General features: G+C 37.1%; 1 protein-coding gene across 6 annotated transcripts in view; it reads left to right on the top strand.

Annotated features, from left to right (window-relative positions):
- The window catches only part of Kiaa0825 (KIAA0825 ortholog), a 471,157-nt gene that overhangs the window by 109,677 nt on the left and 340,395 nt on the right, over window positions 1-21,085 (top strand). For all 6 annotated transcript variants that reach the window (XR_005284771.1, XM_038324188.1, XM_038324189.1 and 3 more), the window contains exon 6: window positions 13,707-13,868. Coding sequence is in view for 5 of the 6 variants with exons in the window: in XM_038324188.1 (XP_038180116.1) it covers window positions 13,707-13,868 (162 nt within the window). In the remaining variant the exon portion in view is untranslated. The remainder of the gene's footprint in view (window positions 1-13,706; window positions 13,869-21,085) is intronic.

Below are 21,085 nucleotides of genomic sequence, written 5' to 3'. Positions count from 1 at the left end.
TCTAAAAAATAGTTTGCCAAGATGAATGGGATTCAATAAAGAATAAAGTCTTTGCCGCCCATCTAGATCAAGAAATAAAATTTGAATATATGAAAAGCTGCCAGGATTTAGGCAGACACACAATTGGAGAATTCTGGAAAGAATATAATTCAACAGGTAGGGGTCCTATCTGACTTCAGTTCAGGGTGATCAAGATGAAATAAAACTGTTTTAGTTGCAGGGTGTGCAGGTCCTGGGGTCTCAGGGAGCAGGAAGAGACAAGGAGCATGGTTTGCTGTCTGGTGCTTTCCTATAGTGTAGAGAAGGCTTTCGGTTCTGAAATTGAATTGCAGCATGAGGGATGTATGCAAAAGACAGGCTTCACTGGGAGGCCCCAGCCTTCCTTCCCAAGTTTCCTGCTTTCTCATCACCATTCAAGCCTGGATTTCTCCCTAAAACCTCATTCTGGAGCTCAGTCCATTCTGACACCCCCCCTCCAACTGCTCTGTGGTGATCAGTTACTACGATTTTATTTGGGAAACTACTTTGGACTACTTTACCCCAGAAACTTTCCCCTGAGATTTGGAATCAGTTTGGTATTGATTCTGTGTGGTATCTGAAATGATTTCAACACTAGGTGGAGGTGGGGATGGACTCAAAGAAACCCACAAAGCAACACGGAGACAGAGTTTAGAACAATATTAGATTAATTACTAAGTGTTTTGTGTAAAGCCTTAAATCATTCAGAATGCAGGGAAAGAGAACAGTCTAGAAAAACTTATATGAAAATCTTACCATCAATCTAAAGATTCCATTTCTTACACACCACGTGTAAGAAATGAGCCTCTGCATTCCGGGGTGCATTCCCCATGGCACCATCCTCTTCATGCTATAGCTGCTTCCTACTGTCACTTCAGAAGGTTTCAGCACAGACTGTGGATATCCCAAGGGCCAAAGGAATTGTTCATTATGATAAGAGGAATAAGCAGAAACAAACAAACAAAAACCAAAGCCAAGTGCTATGGCTACAGGCTTTGGAGCAGTAATGTGGTCTCCATTTCAGAAGCAGCGAACCTTGGAGAAAGTTAAACACATTGGTTCTCAGACTCACTGAACCAAAAGCTCTAAGGGAAGGGATAGCCGTCTACATGTTAGGTAGCTCTCCAGTTGGTTCTCATGGATACAGAGTTCACTTTTGATGGTACCGTGGCGTGTGGGGCCCATCTGCCTTGCTTCAAGTCCTGGCTGTTGTATAAGAGTTGCAGAAACTTACACAAATTAACTGATCTATTTGTGCCTCAGACATAAATGCTAAGATTAGTACTTTTCTTGCAGAGTTGGGAAACCAGTGTGAATGTGTGTGGACGCTTGTAACAGTACTCAACATAGAGTAATTATCTTAGAATTTATTAGTACTGCTAGGTCTTGGTACTTTAAGAAAGGCTTTTGTATAAATGATAATATGTACATTTGTACTGATTGATGACCAAATAGTGCTCATATTTCCCTACAATAGGTCTTGCAGACTCAGGACATCTACAGAAGTCAAACCCTGCCCCTCATGGTTTGCTCTTCACTTGAACACTTTCACCATGATGGGTCTGCTCAGAGGTTCTAGTCACTTTGTCATTTGCTTTCTTCAGTACTGTCCACTGACAGTAAGTTTTGAAGATTAGAAAAAACATGTATATTTTTTATACTGTATAGGACGTATTCAATAATTTTAGTTATGAATTCCTCTTCTGTCTCCCATTTAGTCCCCCCCAACTTCCCTTTCAGCCATACATTTTCACATTGAGTGAAAATTTGCATTCTTATTTTCCAGGTGCAAAGATGAACATACAGCTCCTCTGGCCTTTGAAAGTACATGCTTTAGGCTTTGCTGGCTGTAGGTTTCTATTTCAACTCCTGAAACTGCCATTGTAGTTCAGTAGCTCAGTAATAATACAGTCAGTATCATATGGTCCAATGAAACCAGGTGCACACTGAAACTTGAATTCTGTAGTTTTCAAATTTTTTTGAATATTCTTCTTCTTTTGAGTGTTTTCACCCCATCTATTTCTAAAGAAAAATGTTATGGTTACTGCACAGGCCGTTCCAAATTGGAATATGGGCCAGGTTACCCCAGGGACTGTAGTGCATATAGTCTGAGGCTTGGCAAATGCAAGTCATCCCACCCTGCTTTGGGATCTTTCTGTGCATCTCTGTCATACATGGAGGCATGTCCCATGGTGACCTGTTACATACATTACAGGCACCAGGGAAATCTTGGTTAAATTGCTGAGGGAAACTCACACATGAAAATGCTTTCTGTGCATCATCAGCCTTTCAAGGACGACAATGTAAAAGATGGCGTCTTCCCGCAGCATGCTCCAGAATCATATTGCAAATTGGATGAAACTAGAACTTTACATTTTTGGTCGCATAAGAGTTTTCTAGGTGAGGAAAGCAGCTAAAAGGGTACAATTAACTCTAAAACTTACAGACAAAGTGCCATCACACCTGGGACATGTCTTCCCTATCCAAGTCTGTGTCCTGCTGTGACAGAGTAAGCTCATAAAGGCAGCTTTCCAGGTGCCTACAAGAGATTGCTGTTATCTCTTTCAGACTGATTTTAACATACATTCATAGGTAGTATAATTTTCTACCTAGCCAAAAGAAATTGTGGATGGAATTTTATACCTTATTTTTTAGTATAAAAGAGGGAAATGTTCAATAACTTTTGAAAGCTTATGATTCAGTTAGAAAATATATCAGGTCATATTCAGGTGTCTCTTAACTTAAATCCATTTTCTTGATGTTGGCATTATTTTTATTCCCACATTAAATTTTTAAAATTAATTTAAACATGTTATATTAAGAGCTGATAATGTAACTTCTGTGCTATGGCATATTCCTTTAAAAATGAAATATCAACTCTTAGATATAACCTGAGGCTATAGTAAAAATGAATTGTTAACATAGTTTAAGGATTTTTCTATAGGTTAAATTTTAATCATGATAAGAAAATAGCATGTATGATAAGGGGTATAAGTAACTGAACTTTAGCAAAACTTGAGACTGAGAAAGGGATATTAGACAGATATTTTATTAGCAATGTTCCATTAGCATACAATACTTAAAATTTAAAGCCCACTTCATTATGCTAGAAATGTCTTTTTATTAAGATGCTCTTTGAAAGGGCTATCTGGGAATTGAAGCCCTGTAAAACAAAAGTCAGATAAGACAATATTCAAGAATTGTGCTGGATAGAGTTCTGAACTTTGCCTGCATTGATTCTTTCTTTGATTAGCTCTTTAAGTAAGATATTCTTGTTCCTGCTCTTGGTCAGACAAAACAAACCAAGCAAGAAAGATAGGACATAGAAAAGGGAAGAGTGTCATGCCTGGTCAGATAGCAAGAAGTCTGATCTTGGCTCATGTGACACCAGCATTCTCTGCCAGAGAAGGCAGAGTGGGGTGTGAGAGAATTTTGTTATCATTAAGCAGTAGGTTTAGATAACAGCTCATGATGCCTGTGTTGCCTGAGAACCATAAAAGGGTAATAATAGAAGAAGCTTCTCTTCACTTTTTCCCACTGGCATACCAAAACGGCCTCAGATGACTCTGCCTTTACCCTTTGTCAGGTTTTCTTGGTATGTGAAGCAAAAAGTTATTTGCTTTTAGGGCTACAGAACCTCTCTTTTAAGCTGAGTTCTTGGTACCTTGGGAAGAGATTCTCTTGGTTCAGTTTACAAATCTACTTGTTTGTGTGATGACTGTCATTTCTGTCAGTATAACATCTGTCTTGGGCCCAAAACCATCAAGAAAGAAAAATTAAAGGAAAAGATAGTAGCTGGTAAAATGGCTCTGGTAAAATGGTCTGCTGCTGAGTCATGAGAACCGGGACCCCACAGAAAAGTCACATGCTGTAGTTAGTGCAGGAACCCCAAGGCTAAGTAAGTGGAAACCTAGACATCACTGGACAGGTGTCCTAGCCAATCAGTGAGCAGAAACTTCCATGGTAGACCTTGTCTCACAAAAACCAAGGTGTAGAGGGACAGGGAAAGACACACAGCTTTGATGTCCAGTCTACACATGCACTCAGGCATGTACACAGTGCACATATAAGCATACAACACTTGTGCACACATACACACATACCACCAACAACAAATTGAATAAATATAAAAGAAAATAAGATACAATCCACGTTAACAATCAACTTTTTCTAATATAGCATTTTAGTTGTCACTTGCCACTGTGAAATCAGTTGCCACTTTGTCCCACCTGTGTGTGTCTATGTTCTGGAAAGGATGAGTCTATTAGTTGCTGTGTCTGTCTGGGTACATTCCCCATTCAGAGCCTGCTGTAGTAGTCTGTTGAGAGTACTCTACGTAAATATAATATGATGTTTTATTCTATGACTTGAGGACAGAGATAAGGAGGTATGACGTAATATCTGGACTGGATACAGAAGAGAAGTACATTCTAGTAGTGACTGCCAAGTTTCCATAGTGGGAATTTCTGAAAACCCAGACAAATCAAGTCAAGAAACCCAAATCAAGTGATCAATATCTCATTTGGATATTTAGTAGAATTATCTGCCCAGCACTGTTCCCATGGACGTAGATGCACAACTATCTAGACTTACATTGTAGTCTAGAAGGATGATGAAAACACACAATCATCAGCAAATAAAGGAGTATTGTAAAGTTTTGGCACAGTAGAGCTGCAAAGGAGGATCTTGGGATGGGATGGGGTGGGATGGGATGAGATGGGATGGGGTGGGGTGGGGTGGGGTGGGGTGGGATGGGATGGGATGGGATGGGGTGGGGTGGGATGGGGTGGGACCTGATGGGATGGGATGGGATGGGGTGGGATGGGACCTGATGGGATGGGGTGGGATGGGATGGGACCTGATGGGGTGGGGTGGGATGGGATGGGGTGGGATGGGGTGGGGTGGGATGGGGTGGGGTGGGGTGGGGTGTTGTGGGATGGGGTGGGGTGGGATGGGATGGGGTGGGGTGGGGTGGGATGGGGTGGGGTGGGGTGGGGTGTTGTGGGATGGGGTGGGGTGGGGTGGGATGGGGTGGGGTGGGGTGGGATGGGATGGGGTGGGGTGGGGTGGGATGGGGTGGGGTGGGGTGGTGCCATCACTCAATATGGATACTTTCCTTGAGGATAATAACCGCAATGTAAATGGCAGTGCTTAAATATTCACAGTGAAATATAACGCACTGTTTATAATTATTTCTTTCCAATTTTTCCTATTGAAATTCCTACATGGCAGCCAGGCATGGTGGTGCACACCTTTAATCCCAGCAATCTGGAGCAGAGGGAAGCTGATTTCTGTGAGTTTGAGGCTAGCCTGATTAACAGAGCAAGTTTCAGGACAGCCAAGGCTACAGAAAGAAAGCTACCTTAAAAAACTGTTTTTTTTTCTACGTGGAATATGATACAAGCTGATATCAGATTGGAATTTAGCAATTAATTTAAAAATTAGTATATAGAAATTTTATGAATGGACTATAATTATTAAAGATTTTGTCAATACGATTTTACATTAATAAGATACTAATATTTTATTAAAGGGGCATAGTTAAAATGGAAAAGCAAAATTTCTTTAACTTGAAATTTTTTAATATAATTTCTTTAAAGATTAAAATTTAATTACATAATTTACCCTTTTCCTCTCCTTCCTTCATTCCTTCAGCATCTTCCATGGCCCTCCTTCACTTACTTTATGTTAAATCCATGGCCTTTTCTTTTATTTATTATTTTATACACATACATAATATATATGTATATTATATACATATATATTCATACATGAATCTATATACATGAATCTATAAATACAATCTATAAATACATGATTACAATATAAATACATGAATCTATAAATACAACCTGCTGAATCTGGTCAGTGTTGTTTATATGTCTATGATTTCAAGGCTAACCACTTGGAATTGGGTAATCAATTAACATTTCTCAGGAAGACTGACTATCCTGTTCTCGGCTCTTGTGTTTATTTGTCTCCCGTAAAGCTCTGTGAGGGTTCCCTCTCTTTCACTGCATGTCTATCCGTGTTGGCACTCTTCGGTTCTTTCTAGGCAGCCATGTTGTTGAGGTATCATGGATGAAGAATTTTATCTGTGTCATTTCTAGAAGACACTGTTGGGTACTCTGGCCCTTACAATCCTCCTGTCCACTCTTCAGTGTTGTTCCCCGAGCCTTGAGTGCAGAAGTTGTGTTTTAGATGTCTCCATGGTGACCAAGGACTGCACATTCAGTTGTTATCAGCGTTGCAAGCAGTTGTGGTTTCTGTAATAGTCTACATCTTCTGCGGCGAGGAGCTTTTTGGATGAAGCATGAAAGCTACATGGGCCTGTGCTTGGTAAGGATAAATAGTCAGAAAGCAGTTAGGAGTTAGGTTTCTATGCCTGGTACTGGTTTGATAGAGAATCTATGGCTCTTGGGAAATATTGTCAACCCAAGCAGCATAACTTCATTCCACGACTGGAGAGCCAAAGGCAGGCAGATCTCTGTGAGTTTGAGGGCAGACTGGCCTACATAGTGAGTTTCAGAATAGCTAGGGCTATAGGATGAGAACTTTTTTCAAAAACTCAACCAAACAACCAAACTGCAACAACAAGCAAAAAGATACACATGTGCACACACTCTTCTATGTACTATATCTAATTGTAAGTTACTGTAAAATAACGATTCCTTGTGGCATTTCAAATGTCCTTAGATGAGTTAAAAATAGTTCATTTCGTCTTTGACAGTCACTAGTGTCATTTTTAAATCATTCATTTGGGTAGACACTTATAGATAATAGGAATATACTTGTGAAGACAAAAAGGGTTCTATCTATAAGTAGATTAGGGTTGTAAGAAATATCTCTCAAGTGAAAAAATACAATGTGACATGACAAGTGTTTAAATGAAAGTATGTGTGAGGTGAAACGGGTGTGTAGAGCACTGGAACCTGTCTGCTTTGGTGTGAGTGCAGGCTTTTCAGAGGAGGTGAAAATAATATTTAAAGTCTATAGACTTCCTGCCTTCATGTACAGTTCTAGTGTGACTACTCAGTTAGACCTCAAGAGCTACTGAGCCACAAAGAGGCTAAATAACTCTACTAATGTCATGCATTTAGCAGGAGATAGCTCCTGGCTTTGAAATCAGACTCCATATGTTAGCCTTGTCAGGGCTTCCTCCTGTACTTCAAGGATCCTTACTGGAAGTAACAATGGGTCTTGTAATAAAATGGAAGGGAAGCCAGGGACTAAGGGCTTTCTTGTTTGCATGAGTAAACAGCACAGCCTACAGGTCATTGATGATATTTCCACCTACTTATACGACAGAGAAAGTTCATCTCAAACTCTGGGTAGTGATGTTTTTATTCTGCTTCTCCCCAAGCTTTGAAGGGGGCCCAGTGGTTCTTTGGACCTCTGGTATCTACTTAGTGGGTTCCAAGTTCCCCCTGCTCTCAGGAGGTGACTTGAGTACTGGGGAAAGTACTGTTCATTATCTGTCCCTGTATAGCCCTGCTGGCATCATATTATTATAATACTGTTTTAAAGTTTACTTTACTGGAACAAATCCATTCCATTTGGATTATGTCATGAATTCCATCCGGAATAATAAGCCTTTCAGTAGCCTTTGTGTGTCACCTCTTTTACATCACTTGTCTGGTGGACTGAGAATTTCTTCTCACTGAAATGGGTCCATTTACAGTCAATAACAGGGTGGCTAATGTTCATTCTTGGGAAAACTGAAATGTGTGCCTTTCATCCTATTATACTGATCCACCAGCCTCAGATTATCTGATTTTGCAGCTTCTCATTTTTCTCCAGTATCTTAATGCTATTATTAACAAGAATTCTGTTGCTAATGGTTTTGGAAGATAATATGTGCTTTCAGCCGCTACCTGTATTTCTATGGTTTCATCTGATTTAGCTGGAGTTTGATAGTTTTTTCAAAGGCTGCTTGTTGCAGATCAATGTGAGGAGCCCTAATATTCCCCTAGATCAGCTTCCAGTGTCCTACATTTTATAGAAGACAATGCAATTAATATGTTGTCTACTAGACAGTAAACAAAAGTGCTTTAAAATACCCGGTTTATAATCTACATTCTTTATTACTAATAGATCTATAGATGCATTTGCATAAAATATATATTTTATTTATACACAAACATTTAATTTTGGGGTGAAATTTGGAATACCTTATCTATGTTTTAAATAATCAGTTATTATTAGTAAGAAATTAGCAAGGAATAATTGAAAATTTAAACAGAAAATTATATTTTAGAGTAAATTGTAGGACTATACCCTCCAGGTCTCTATATGCAGAGTGTCTCCCATATGCAGAGGACCGAAATGACAGTGGTCTGTGGATTTCCCAGCCATGCTCTTGATCCCTCTTGTTCATGTAATATCTCATCTCTCTCATCTTCTTTTTTATAACAATTTCTTTTTAGTTTCAAATCTGTATAAGTGATTGTGCTGGTCCTGAAGCATAAATGAGAACACTGGATGGTTTCTGGCCTTGGAATTTTTTTTTCTGAGAATGTCTCTGAATAACTTCAAGAGTCAGAGAGAGAGAGAGAGAGAGAGAGAGAGAGAGAGAGAGAGAGAGATGCTTAATCTGTGCAGTTGCCTCACAAGCATGTGAACTACAATTTCATCAGACAGAACGGATGTCAATTGTGGCAGCACATGTTTAAAAATCCCACTATGGGGAAGCAGAAACAGGAAGAACCCTGTGGCTTGCTAGCCAGCTAGCCTGGCCTAACTGGTGAGCTGCACACCAAAATGACTCAAAGAAGGCAAACAATATTCCTATGGCTGATTTTACTCTGGATGTCACATTTATGCACATCTGCACACACATGAAAATGCACACACACCCACAGCTGCAAACTCTGAAACATGAATATACACATATACATATGCACGCATGCATACACACTCATAAGAAATAAGCTTCTACTGTTTATTTTACTAACAAAGTTTCTTTTGCTCATGGCAATTGCATGAGATGTCCACTTTAAAATTTTCTCCACCTGTACCCTACTTTTTCCAGAATAGCATAAAAGGAAAGAAATAGATTTCTTATGATGATTCTTTGGTTCGTAACACGATCTTTTCATAGTTGTGTATGTGTGTGCGCGCGCGCTCTGTTCTTATCCATCCCTCTTCCCCACTGCTCCCAAACAAATGACCACAGTGGAGGAGGGAAACAAATGAGACACTATGATGAAATCTGTTACTTTGTGTACTAATCTAAAAATTAATTTAAAAAAATTGAGCATGGATAAAGTAGAGTTTTATTAAAAGTTATTTGTGTTTTTACAGTTTCACGTTTTTAGTTGCCTTTTGAGGTCATAAGCTACCTGTAGTGATAGCTTCAGAGTAATTTTCCAGCACAGCAGATTCTACTTGTTTGTTGTTTTGAGACAGTGCCTTGATATGTTCTCCATACTAACCTGGAATTTGAACTCACAATCCTTTTGTCAACATCTCTAGAGTTTAAGGATTCATAGACTTGTATCACCTACCCCAGCATATGATACTTCTTTCATTATTATTTTAAAAATCATTATTGGGATTACAATTATTCTCTCATAGCTATTTGCAGTCCTGGTGGTTCACCTCCACATACTCACTGTGCGTGCTCAGGAGGATTCTGGACTCTTCCTTTCCTTCAGATCCATAGATGATCCTCACATGTTTTCCTTTAGGACTCAAGTGGATTTTGTGGATATTTTTCCACAAGAGAATTTTAGGAGGATTTAGGATACATTTACTAATTTTCAAAAGTGTCCTAAAAACATAACATGACAGAATGAAGAGTGACAGTTTACAAGCAGAAAAGAGTGCTATGGAAATCAGGCCAGGCTCTACATGGAGGAAAAGCCACGCAGTAGAGACACTCAAGCCATCACAGAGGTGATCCCAATGACCCCTTTCCTCGAAAATCTCACAAGTGAATAGATCTGTTGATGAATCAGCTGGCGTTCCCTAGCCAAAAATGCTTGAGAAATATTGTTTTTAAAAGTTTCCATTTCATTATAAAAGTAAATGATATGAGTTAAAAATAAAAATAAAGTACAAGATTTTATTATGCATTTTAAGAAAGAAATTATTATAATACTAGAGAAAGAATTGCCATCAAACCCTTATTATCATTTGCAATCACTGCTCTGTGATGATAAAGTCTTGCTCTAAGTAAAAAATGTTTTTTTTCTTTGGAATATTGTTATTTTAGTTAGAACTATTTTTCTCTTCATATCATATTCAAGCTCATAACATAAACAATGATTATAAATTCAAACAGCAATGGTTGGCAGAGTAGGTCAAATGTAGTTCCTTGTGTATAATCATGCATGCCTAAACTTCACTGAAAATAAGAGAGTTTCACTGTGATTTTAATAAATAATTAAATAAACAAATAAGCTGTAAGTTGGCTTATTTGGGGAAGGTTGACCCCTTGTTCTATGTAGATGAAGTTTTCTGAGCAAGTGATTTGAAGAAGAATAGACAAATAGCACTAAAAGAAGAGAGGACGAGAATAATAACGAGCAATATAGAAGGAATTTCTGCTTGATCTGGATATGGGGGGAAGTCTAGGAGGCACAGTGATGGGATTCCTGAGGTAAAGTATGGTGATTAGGACTCACGTCCTGTGAGATAGCGTGAAGAAAATAAAAAAAAAATAAGGATGTTTGGGGAAATGGAATTCCATACATTGTGTTTAATTTTGTTTTAATTGGCCTTTGACAAAATGAATTCAATACAGAATTATTTTTCCATAAATTACGAACCCTCACAATGCCCATTGGGAGAATTCTGACCTAAGAACAGTAGGAAATAAGGACTACTAATTAATGAGTCTCCTCAGTAATCATTGCTTCTTTGGAAAAAAATTATTAGATTTAGGTCATACATATCATTTGACCCTCTTTAATAAGTTATAAAGAATCATTGAATTGAAATGGACTTGCTTTTAATATTGTTGTCTGCCTACGAGGTTCTTGTTAACTTCCAGTTGTGAAAGTAAATCCTTTTCATGGATAATCCACTACATGATTTTAGACAAGTTGCATTTAAGTTATAGGGTTCCAGCTCTTGCACATGTTTCTTAAGGTGAATCTTTCCTAATTCTATAAACATTTATAATACCTTTAACTTAAATTTGAGCCAGACAAAGTCTTCTATGTTTAATTCCAAATCACACTATTGAGTAGCCTTGCCTAATGAAGCATTAGAAAGGATTTGGAAGTTGTTTTTAAAATATATGAAGTCCAAAAGGAGCTTGGGACTTTACAAGATTATTGACCCATTATTTCCATATGTGAAGCTTAAAAGAAAGCTCTGGTCATATCTAAGATAGGTGAACATTCAAGCCTAAGCTACAAGCCCAGGTCCCTGTGCAAGTAGGAGCCCTAGTTCCCTGTGAGAGACTCTATTACTAAACAAGGTAAACAACTTCCTCAGGACACCTAAGGTTGACCTCTAGTTTACATGTACACAAATGCATAAATGCACATGCGCACGCGCACACCCACACCCCAAACAGCCTGATAAGGAACTGATCAACAGCTAGAATGGACATGGTATATTCATCTTTTCTTTACCAATTTTCAGACAAAACTTTCTTGGAATTTTTGTTATGTATGGTGCTCGTACTTGTGCATCTTTCTAGAAGAATCATGGGTAGATAAAAGCTACTTAGAGACTTTTTAAATGTGGGATGATGTTTAATATGGGGATGAGTATAGAATTTTTGTAAGAATTTTTAGATGTTTTTACTTTTTAGAGGTTAGATATTATTCCATAGTTGTAATTTGTGGATAGATTTCTCAGATTACCTGCAAAGCCATAATGATAGTTTTGGTTAGCCCTTGCTTAAAGACTATGTTCTGTGGATTTAAGTTTGATGCCAGTGTCTGAGCTTTTTAACTGAAGGGAAGTAGATTACCTGTAAAGCTGTGTTTCTGAAGCCTTCCTTCTAAGTCTATGTGATGAGAGCAATCTGTCTCCATGTGGATGCATTGGTCCCTTCAGTTTCTGATTACCACCCTTCATGTTTTCTGCTCACATCACCAGATGCTTGTTAGAGTGAGATTGTGAATTTTCTAATTACAATTAATCTTTTTAAATTTGTTTCAAGAAATTGGATTAATAAAAGAAAAATTCTTTATATACTTGAACATATAGTCAGAAATACCATCTAGTGATACATTTCTAATATAGAAGCAACAGATTGGAATTAAAGGGACCTAGCAAGGAAATTACTCTTTGTACTCCTAAACATTTCCTGTCTTTGTGGTAATTAAATGCAAGTGTAATTTGACTAGTAGTATAACTGTGAGGAAAAACATCAGTCTTTGTATAAGTTGTATTTTCCTGCATAAAATGTATACCCCAATTATTCAGATAAGAGGGAATTTTAAACATAGCTTCATGGATTATGTAGTTATTATATAGTTTGTACCCATTTGCCACATTGATTTGATTCTTTTTAAGGATATAAAAAGAACATACAGACAGTTTGAGAAGTTATATCTGTTCTTTAGATGTTTTTCTTTTATATTTTAAACTTCAGGTTTATAAAGCTGTCTGAATATTGTAAGTGGAGACTGTGCTTTTGTTTCCCAGCTACCCAAGCCTAAATAATCACACAGAGACTATATTAATTACAGCACTCTTTGGTCAACAGCTCAGGCATGTTCCTAGCCAGCTCTTACATCTTAAATTAACCCATTTCTATTATTTTATATTTTACCATGAGACTCGTGGTTTGTTACCTCACATCTTGTTTCTTGGGTAGCTACATAGTATCTGCCTGACTCTTCCTTCTTTCTCACTGCATTCAGGTTAGTTTTCCTGCCTAGCTCTATTCTGCCTATCCATAGGCCAAAGCAGCTTCTGTATTGACCAATGGTAATAAAACTTATCCACAGCATACAGAAGGGAATCTACATAGAATACCAGGGAAAATTACTGATTTCCTTAACATCCAAATTCCTCAAATGCATGAGTATTATTATTTTACTACACGTCTACATTTTGTGCTTCCTTACTTAGGTTTCGACCTCTCTCCCTTCTCTTTCTAATTCTTTCCACAAAACTCTTCTTTTAATTAAGACTATGTGGTAGACCTTTGTTCTTATATTCGGCAGAACATATTATCTCAAATCAAAAGTATCTTTTTCATAACTACAGTTCAATATTTAAACCAAGAAATAAGAAGCTTGTGAAAGAGTAATGGATTGCAAATATTTTTAGCGATGAATCAAATAATGGCTTCAGTTATTATGTCTTTTGTATGCGTCTACACTGTAATATTTATGAAGCTTGGTTTTCTGGCACAAATAATATTGAAAGGTACTGCTAATTTATTTTGAAGAATGTCCCTTAATTTGAGTTTGTCTGATGTTTCTTCATAATCAGAGTCAAACTATGATAGACTTAAAAAATACAGTTGTATAAGTTATCAATTTTATAACAAATTTTAAGCTAATTATTTGCCATAATTGCATCACAGAATATTTATCTATAACTTCTTGGAAGAACTGATTCCCTTAGAAGGTTTTTATATGTGTTTCGTGATGAACAAGCTTTCCTAAATTAGGAAGCTCTTGTTAATTTTATGGTATATATGATCAAATCGATTGTTCTAGAATTTTCCAAAGAAATCAATAAAATGTATAACAGTGTCTATCTTTCCTTCACAGTCAGCTTTGCGTGCCCACAGGATCGAAGACACTCTTCTTTGTCCTTACATGAACTCAGATTCCTATCACAGCTGACAGAATCCACTTTGAAGGTGGAAAAAAGCATTCAGGAACTGTTTGAAGAGACATTTTTACTGCTTGAGATGCCCAGGAATGCTCCAGGTACTGTGCTCTTTAGTTAATCATGCATAGACAATTTTTCTCTGAATGCTCCCTGCCACTTTTGATCTGTACCATTATTTGAAAGAAGTACATGATAAAGTTGTTTGCGTTAATATTCAGCATGACACATAGTGTGGGGTTTTTTTAAAGATTTATTTATTTATTATGTGTACAACATTCTGCCTCGATGTATGCCCTCACACCAGATCTCAGTACAGATGGTTGTGAGCCACCATGTGGTTGCTGGGAATTGAACTCAGGACCTTTGGAAGAGCAGCCAGTGCTTTTAACCTTTGAGCCATCACTCCAGCCCGGGTTTTTTTTTTTTTGTTTTTTTTTTTGTTTTTTTAAATTGTTTGCACTTTGAGCATCCTTAATTCTGATGGGTAAAAACTTCCTAAGTTTGTTTTGGATAATTGCCCTTGGCTAATATTGTATCTTTTTTCCTGGGAAGAGCCACATGCTGGCCTGGTGAAAGACTGAAGAGACTGGGTGGCGGAGCACCTGTGCTCTGGCCACAAGAAGCCAGGTGACCTCCTCCGTCAGCTTTCCTAGTCTCCTTAGGCCAGATCTCTCTCACCTTCCCAGTAGTCTTGTAGGAATACACCAAGTTCTCTCTTTGTAGGCCCCAATACTTCAGATTCCAATATCAAAAGTGGAGTTGTGTAAATTAAATAGCCTAGCATACTAGGTCATGCATAAGATATTTAAAAGTTATGATTACCAGATGTGATTTATTACACTGTGAGTTATTACAAATACTTATTGTAATTTTGTAATGTATTATTCTAATTTAATTGAAACAAAATCTCTTTGAAGAATATTTTACTGTGTAGGTTGAAATAATATTTCTGACAATATGGGTAGCAGTCAAAGGATATGGCCAAGTCACACTCTTTGTTGTCTCCTGTGTACCTTTTCTTCCCCATGGTGGCCACAGTACTCTTTTACATATGACCGTGTGTGGCGTGCTGAGAAAGTGGCTACATCTTCAAAACAAATTGAGGGAAGCAGGAATTAACTAAATTTTTTAACATGCAAAACCCATATCTAAGAACAATAAATATTTAGCTTCTCTTTGTATACATAGTTCTGTACTTTTTTATTTACTTTGACTTGTGTATTAGAAAAGATAGTGGCTGGGGTTGAAGTTTCTTTTATGTTTAGCATAGTTAAGCAATTTCCTATCTTTTCAGGTTAACTTTAGGTAGCACTGTTATAAAGTAAGTAATACAGATCATTGTATTTGTTCATTTTGTATTACTGTAACAAAGTTTCTGAGCCTGGATAATTTAGAAAGAAATGGGGCTTATTTACCTCATAGTTTTGGAGAAAGTCCAAAATGTATGCCCACTCAGGTGAGCACCCTCCTAAGGGTGGGGCTGCCAGTACCCACCCATTGTATTCTCCCTCTTCAATGCCCTCCATTCTTTTACCTCCATCTGGAAGACTACTTCTAACATCTGAGCTCTTGTGGGGCATACTCCACTTATAGCCAACCTGTAGCCATCACTTTACTGAATTTCCACTCATTAAACAAAATAAGGGTGGAGTACAGATTTCTGATGCTAGCAAGAATATGTCAGAACATACTTTAATCAAAAAACAAACAGGAATTGTAGACTAAATTAGGAGATTATGAGAGCCTTAATTGCTTGTCTAAATGGAGTTGATAGGAGCTCAGAGAATTTTAAACACTAAGACTTCTAAATTTTTGGTGCTATGTTAAGGCCTCACAGAATTGATATTAGCTACTGGTGCTCATCCATCATGACCAGCCAAGACAATGCATTCTCACTATTCTATGTTCAGTTCTCTTCAGAAGTTAAAATAAAAAAAGACTGAGTTCCATGTCATCAAGGTCTCTGTCCATCATCCTGTTTTCATCCTAGTACAGCCTTTGACAGTACGTATCAATTAGGAGAGAGCTGTGTTCTGAAGTGTAACATGACTAATACTGTTAGAGGAATGTTGTGAGGACATAAAACTGAAATAGGCAAGATCTGGAAGGCGTATTCCATTGCATTAGATGAGGATTGAGCCTTGGTGAGGCTCGCAGACTCTGCACACTCAAGAGCAGGCATCACAATTGTTATGTGAAGTCAAAAAATCTCTGTAATCACATCATAACTTACAGTTGCTGTTAACCTATATTTGTGAGTTATCAAATTCAATATTTAAAAGTAAGTTTTGAGTGACAGGTATGAGAAATGTCTTAGTAGCAGAACGTCTCTTTTTGGCTATTTGTATTCTTTAATTTTTCTAAATATTTTTGTGCTCCAACAATATTTTTAATAATTCCCTAACATTTAAAATAATTTGTGCTGTCAGGATATATTTAATACACTTGTTCAATGAATAAATGAGGTTAATCTGTTAAGATTTCTCTAATTCACTCTACGTTCACTTCATATTGATGATCTAGAATTATTGTTAAAACATAAGCCAAAAGTTTATGCACATTTGTGTATGTGTGTGTGTATGTGTGTGTGCGTGCTTGTGTGTGTGGGCATGAGTGGAAGGAAGAGAACAACTTGCAGGATTGGTTCTTTCTTCCCAGCATGTGGGTTCCAGGAATTCAACCCAGGTTGTCAGAATTGGCAGCAAACACCCCCACTTCAACCATTCCACAGGCCCTTGTGATATATGCTTTCATTGAAGTTGAAATTCATAGGTTTGGGTTTGGTCTTGGTTTTGTGTAAGACAACCAAGATTGTTTCGATCCTACACAACTTTATATAAATGACTGTAAAGAATGATCTTAAAGGAAATTGTTGGGGGGGAATCTTACGTTTCTTTGAGTGTGTCAGTGTTAATCAGTTATTTTAAAAAAATTTTGGCTTTTGAATTAGGAGGGAAAAGATACCTAAGATGAATTACTATAGAAAGCAAAAGGTACCTATTTATATGTATCTGCTAGAAACTCTTTCTGGAAGAGAATGGAGGAAAAGAGAGCAATCCAGGTAGCTTCCTGGGTCCTGATTATCATTGGAGCATATTTTGTTAGCCTGATAAAAGTGGCCTTATATGACTATATAATCCAAACAATATAAAGAAAATGAAGGGTTTCCCCGCATTTTCGGGATGTTTTAAAAATATCCACGTGCTTAACATCACATACAGGATATATAAAGATAATTAACCACACATTTAGCCTTCTATTTTAATGTTTACTCTTAGGAATCAGAATGTGAACAAGAGAATTGATAGAGACAGGATAAATCTTTTATGAGAAAGAAAATTTAGTAGTCCTACCTATTTGTTTTGTTTGGTCAGATTTGATGGTTTTCTGATTTCGTCGTTGAGAAAGTGATTGACTGTACTGATGCCGTCCTGTGTCTCTTCTGTGTGATGGTATTTTTACATGCTTGCTTTAGGTTTAATGGGGGGGGGGTCATTTCTGATGCGCCTTCAGAATAAAGTAGTTCTCGGGCAGTTCCTCAATTTTTCCAAAGGTGGCATCTGAGATTTATCTAAACCAGGAGGCTTCTTGGCCCTCGTTTCTCTTTAGCACCAGCAACGACAAAGCGCAATGGCCGCTTCAATTGGATGTAAGAAGAACACTTAGGGTTTGTCTCAGAAGAATCAAAGATTTCAGATCTTCTGAAAGATTGTTTGTACTCTTAGGGGGTCTTAAGAGGGGTCAAATGGCTTCTAAGAGTTCCTTAGCTAGATGGTTAGGGGATTGTATTAGGGAGGCGTATGTAGTTAAGGTAAAGAGGCTCCTAGGGCTTCTAAAGCTCATTACTCTAGGACTTTAGCTGTTTCTTGGGCAGAGAGGTCGAAGGCTTCCACATTGGAAATTTGCAAGGTGGCCACCTGGGCTTCTCTTCATACTTTGTTATGGTATTATCTCTTGGATGTAGTCTCTTCTACAGATTCAGCTTTTGGTGGGAGGTTGCTTGTGAGCCAGAAAAGAGCAGTGAAGAAAAGAAAGACTTGCACTTCCCACTCAGAGCTGCCAACAAGGCAAGTTGCTTTGAAGTGCACACAATGGGAACCTATGAAGACCAATTTGGGTGTGAAAGTGGATGTCACAGGGAAGTACTGCTAACCTCCAGTCCCTGTGAAAGAGAGCAAAGTGGCAGTGTGCAAAATAGCCAGAAGTGTAAAATGAACCGCAGAGAACTCTGTAGGGGAAGCTGTTGAGCAGCTGGCACTCTTGTGACCCTGTGTGCTCTTCTGAGGTTCTTAATCTAGGCATATACTGTTGGTTTCGTGCAAATAATTATGTTTCAAAGTCGAGCCAAAAGTAGATAATAAAGTGTGTACAGAATTTTCAATCTATTTTAAATATACACAGCAATTCCCCAGTTGTTCAATGAACTCATAGAATTTTATTTTAAGTTTTGAAATTGTCCAGTTGAATGGCTAACAAAAAGTGCTACAATGTTGTATTCATGAAATATTTTATAACATGTATTAATTGTCATTACTATCTAAATTGCTATCTAAAAATGATTCCGTTTACTTTTACACTTAAAGATAAGTTTCTTAAAAGTCTTTTAATATTAGGGGTATTATATTTTAAAGATTAATATAATTATTTGAAAGTCACTCATTCTAGAGTTATGAACCAGCAAGAAATGGCTTAGGAATATTGCCTTTGTCTAACTCGTCATGGAGATAAGCAGATGGTTTCTACTATTGGGCACTTTGTTTATTGAATAAATATAACATATTCAGGAGTGAAATGTTAACTAGAAGGTAGTCAGCTGCTTCCCTAAGACTTAAACTCTAGCTCTGCAGTGTCACACAATTACTTCCTGAAAGAGGTCTGCCAAGCTTATGCTTCAAGGGTAAGTATCTCTTAAAATTAGCTACTTTTATGAGCTCCTATAGAGTATTCAGATAAATTGGTTTTGAACATATGAATACCATTAAGCTTTGGAACAAACGAAAGGGATATATAGTCAAGATGAAACTGCAACTTTTTTCTACTTGTCTACTTTTTGGAAACAAGTACATCTACACATGTTCCTATATTAAAATAAAAAATGTCATCCTATTAGAGGTGAATAATTAGGAAAATGCAGGAGCATTTCCTGAGCAAAGAGAAGGAAACAAATTCATAATAATTAATTCTAAAATAACCAACTGGGACAAAAAAGATGACTAAGACTAAGAGATGACATTAAGAACACTTATGCTCTTCCAGAAGACCTAGATTCAGTTCCCAGCACCTACTTTGAGCAGCTCACAGCTGCTTTAACTCCAGTTCCAGGGAATCCAATGCCCTCTTCTGGCTTCAGCAGGCTGTGCATGTGTATGATGCACATACATACAATCTAAAACATACATATACACATCAAAAGAATAAATAAATCTTAAGGAACAAGTGTCAACCATTCTAGATGTGATTAGCATATGTAGTTTCAGGCAGGTTAAAATAATTGTAGAAAAGCTACGCACACAGTAGATGTGTTTACATAAACATAGAAATATATGAATATATAGGGAATATATGCAGTAAGATGTTAATATATTAAAATGATGCAGGCATATACAAGATATAAAGCTCCTATAAATATGCAGCTTGATTAAGCCTCTATACTTATCATATTCATATTTGCTGTAGACGGATATTTGCTGTAGTTTTCCATTGTTGTGCATTATCTAATTAGTCATTCATTGATTAACATTTAGCATTCTCTACTTCATTTGTATGATGTCATACTTCATGATATTATGTCAAGTTTTCTTGAACTATGGACAAATTGTCTTGGCCAATATCTTACAACTGCATTACTGTATCTGAAGGATAAGTTTATTAAGTGGAATGGTTAAATAAATAGTCAGGTTCACAAAGAAGGTGAAAAGACACAAAGTAAAAATAAGAACTGCAAAATACATGTATGATAATGGATTCATATCCAAATATACAAAGAACCTTTAAAATTCAACAGGCAACCTGATTTTAAAATACATAATATATCTGAGTAGACAGCTCACTAAAGATGACAGATGGTGACTAAGCATGTGAAAAGATGCAAAAAATAGTATGTCCCTATGGGAATGCAAATTAAAATGAGATATTACTGTACACCTATTAGATGGCAAAAATCTAAAAAAAATGCTAAAAATACCACTTTCTGCCAAGTGTGTAGCAGAGAAGTAACTCTGTTCATTGCTGTTAGGAATGTAAAACGGTAGAGCATCTTTGCTTGTCAGTTTGGCACTATCTTCCACAATTCAACGTAGTCTTACCAAATGGTCTAGTCATTGCACTTCCAGGTGTTTATCCAAATGAGTTGAAAATTTAAATCTTTACAAAAAACCTGTCTGTGAATGTTTACAGCAGCTTTATTTGTAATTACCAGAATTTGGAAACAAGTAAGATATTTTTCAGTAGGTGAATCGATAAACAGTTTGTGGTCTTTTTTTTTTTTTTTTTGGTATTTTGAGACAGGGTTCCTCTGTGGCTTTGGAGCCTGTCCTGGAACTAGCTCTTGTAGACCAGACTGGTCTCGAACTCACAGAGATCCTCCTGCCTCTGCCTCCCGTGTGCTGGGATTAAAGGCATGTGCCACCACTGCCCGGCAATACAACAGAGTATTATTCATCAATAAAAATAAGATTATCAAGCCATGAAATGATATGGAGGAACCAAGGTTGTTTATTGCTAAATATATATATATATATATATATATATATATATATATATATATATATATACTGTAAGATTCCAACTATATATTGTTGCAGAAAAACAAAACTATAGAAACATTGAAATATTTACATTGCCAGGAAAAGGGCAAAGGAATAGGTACATGGGTTATATTGGCAGGGTGAGTTTAGAATAGTGAAGCTATTCCATATGGACACATTAGTGGTAGAGAAATGAACTATGTACGTGACAGTGTCCATAGAATTATTTAACACAAAGAGTAATTCCTATGGGAAACTGTAAGCATATGAAATAATGTTTCAGTATCATTTTATCAGTTGCACAGACATACAACATCACCATAAGATTTTAAACATAGGAGGGCTAGAGGCTGGAGTGACAGTTATCATTAGAATAAAACACACTTCTTTCTGAGAACTCTATTCCTTACAATGTATTCACAATAAATTCAAAGTGTCACTCAGGAGGAAAACAGCACCAATCTACTAAATGAATTTATTGGTTAAAATATCTACTGAGAAAATTGCCAACAATAGAGAAACTATTTCTTAAAATTTCTTGAAGTCTAGTAAAAGAAAATAAAAATGGG

This window comes from Arvicola amphibius, chromosome 3 (assembly GCF_903992535.2).
Source record: "Arvicola amphibius chromosome 3, mArvAmp1.2, whole genome shotgun sequence".
NCBI classification, from domain to species: domain Eukaryota; kingdom Metazoa; phylum Chordata; class Mammalia; order Rodentia; family Cricetidae; genus Arvicola; species Arvicola amphibius.
This window is presented reverse-complemented; position numbering and strand designations above follow the sequence as displayed.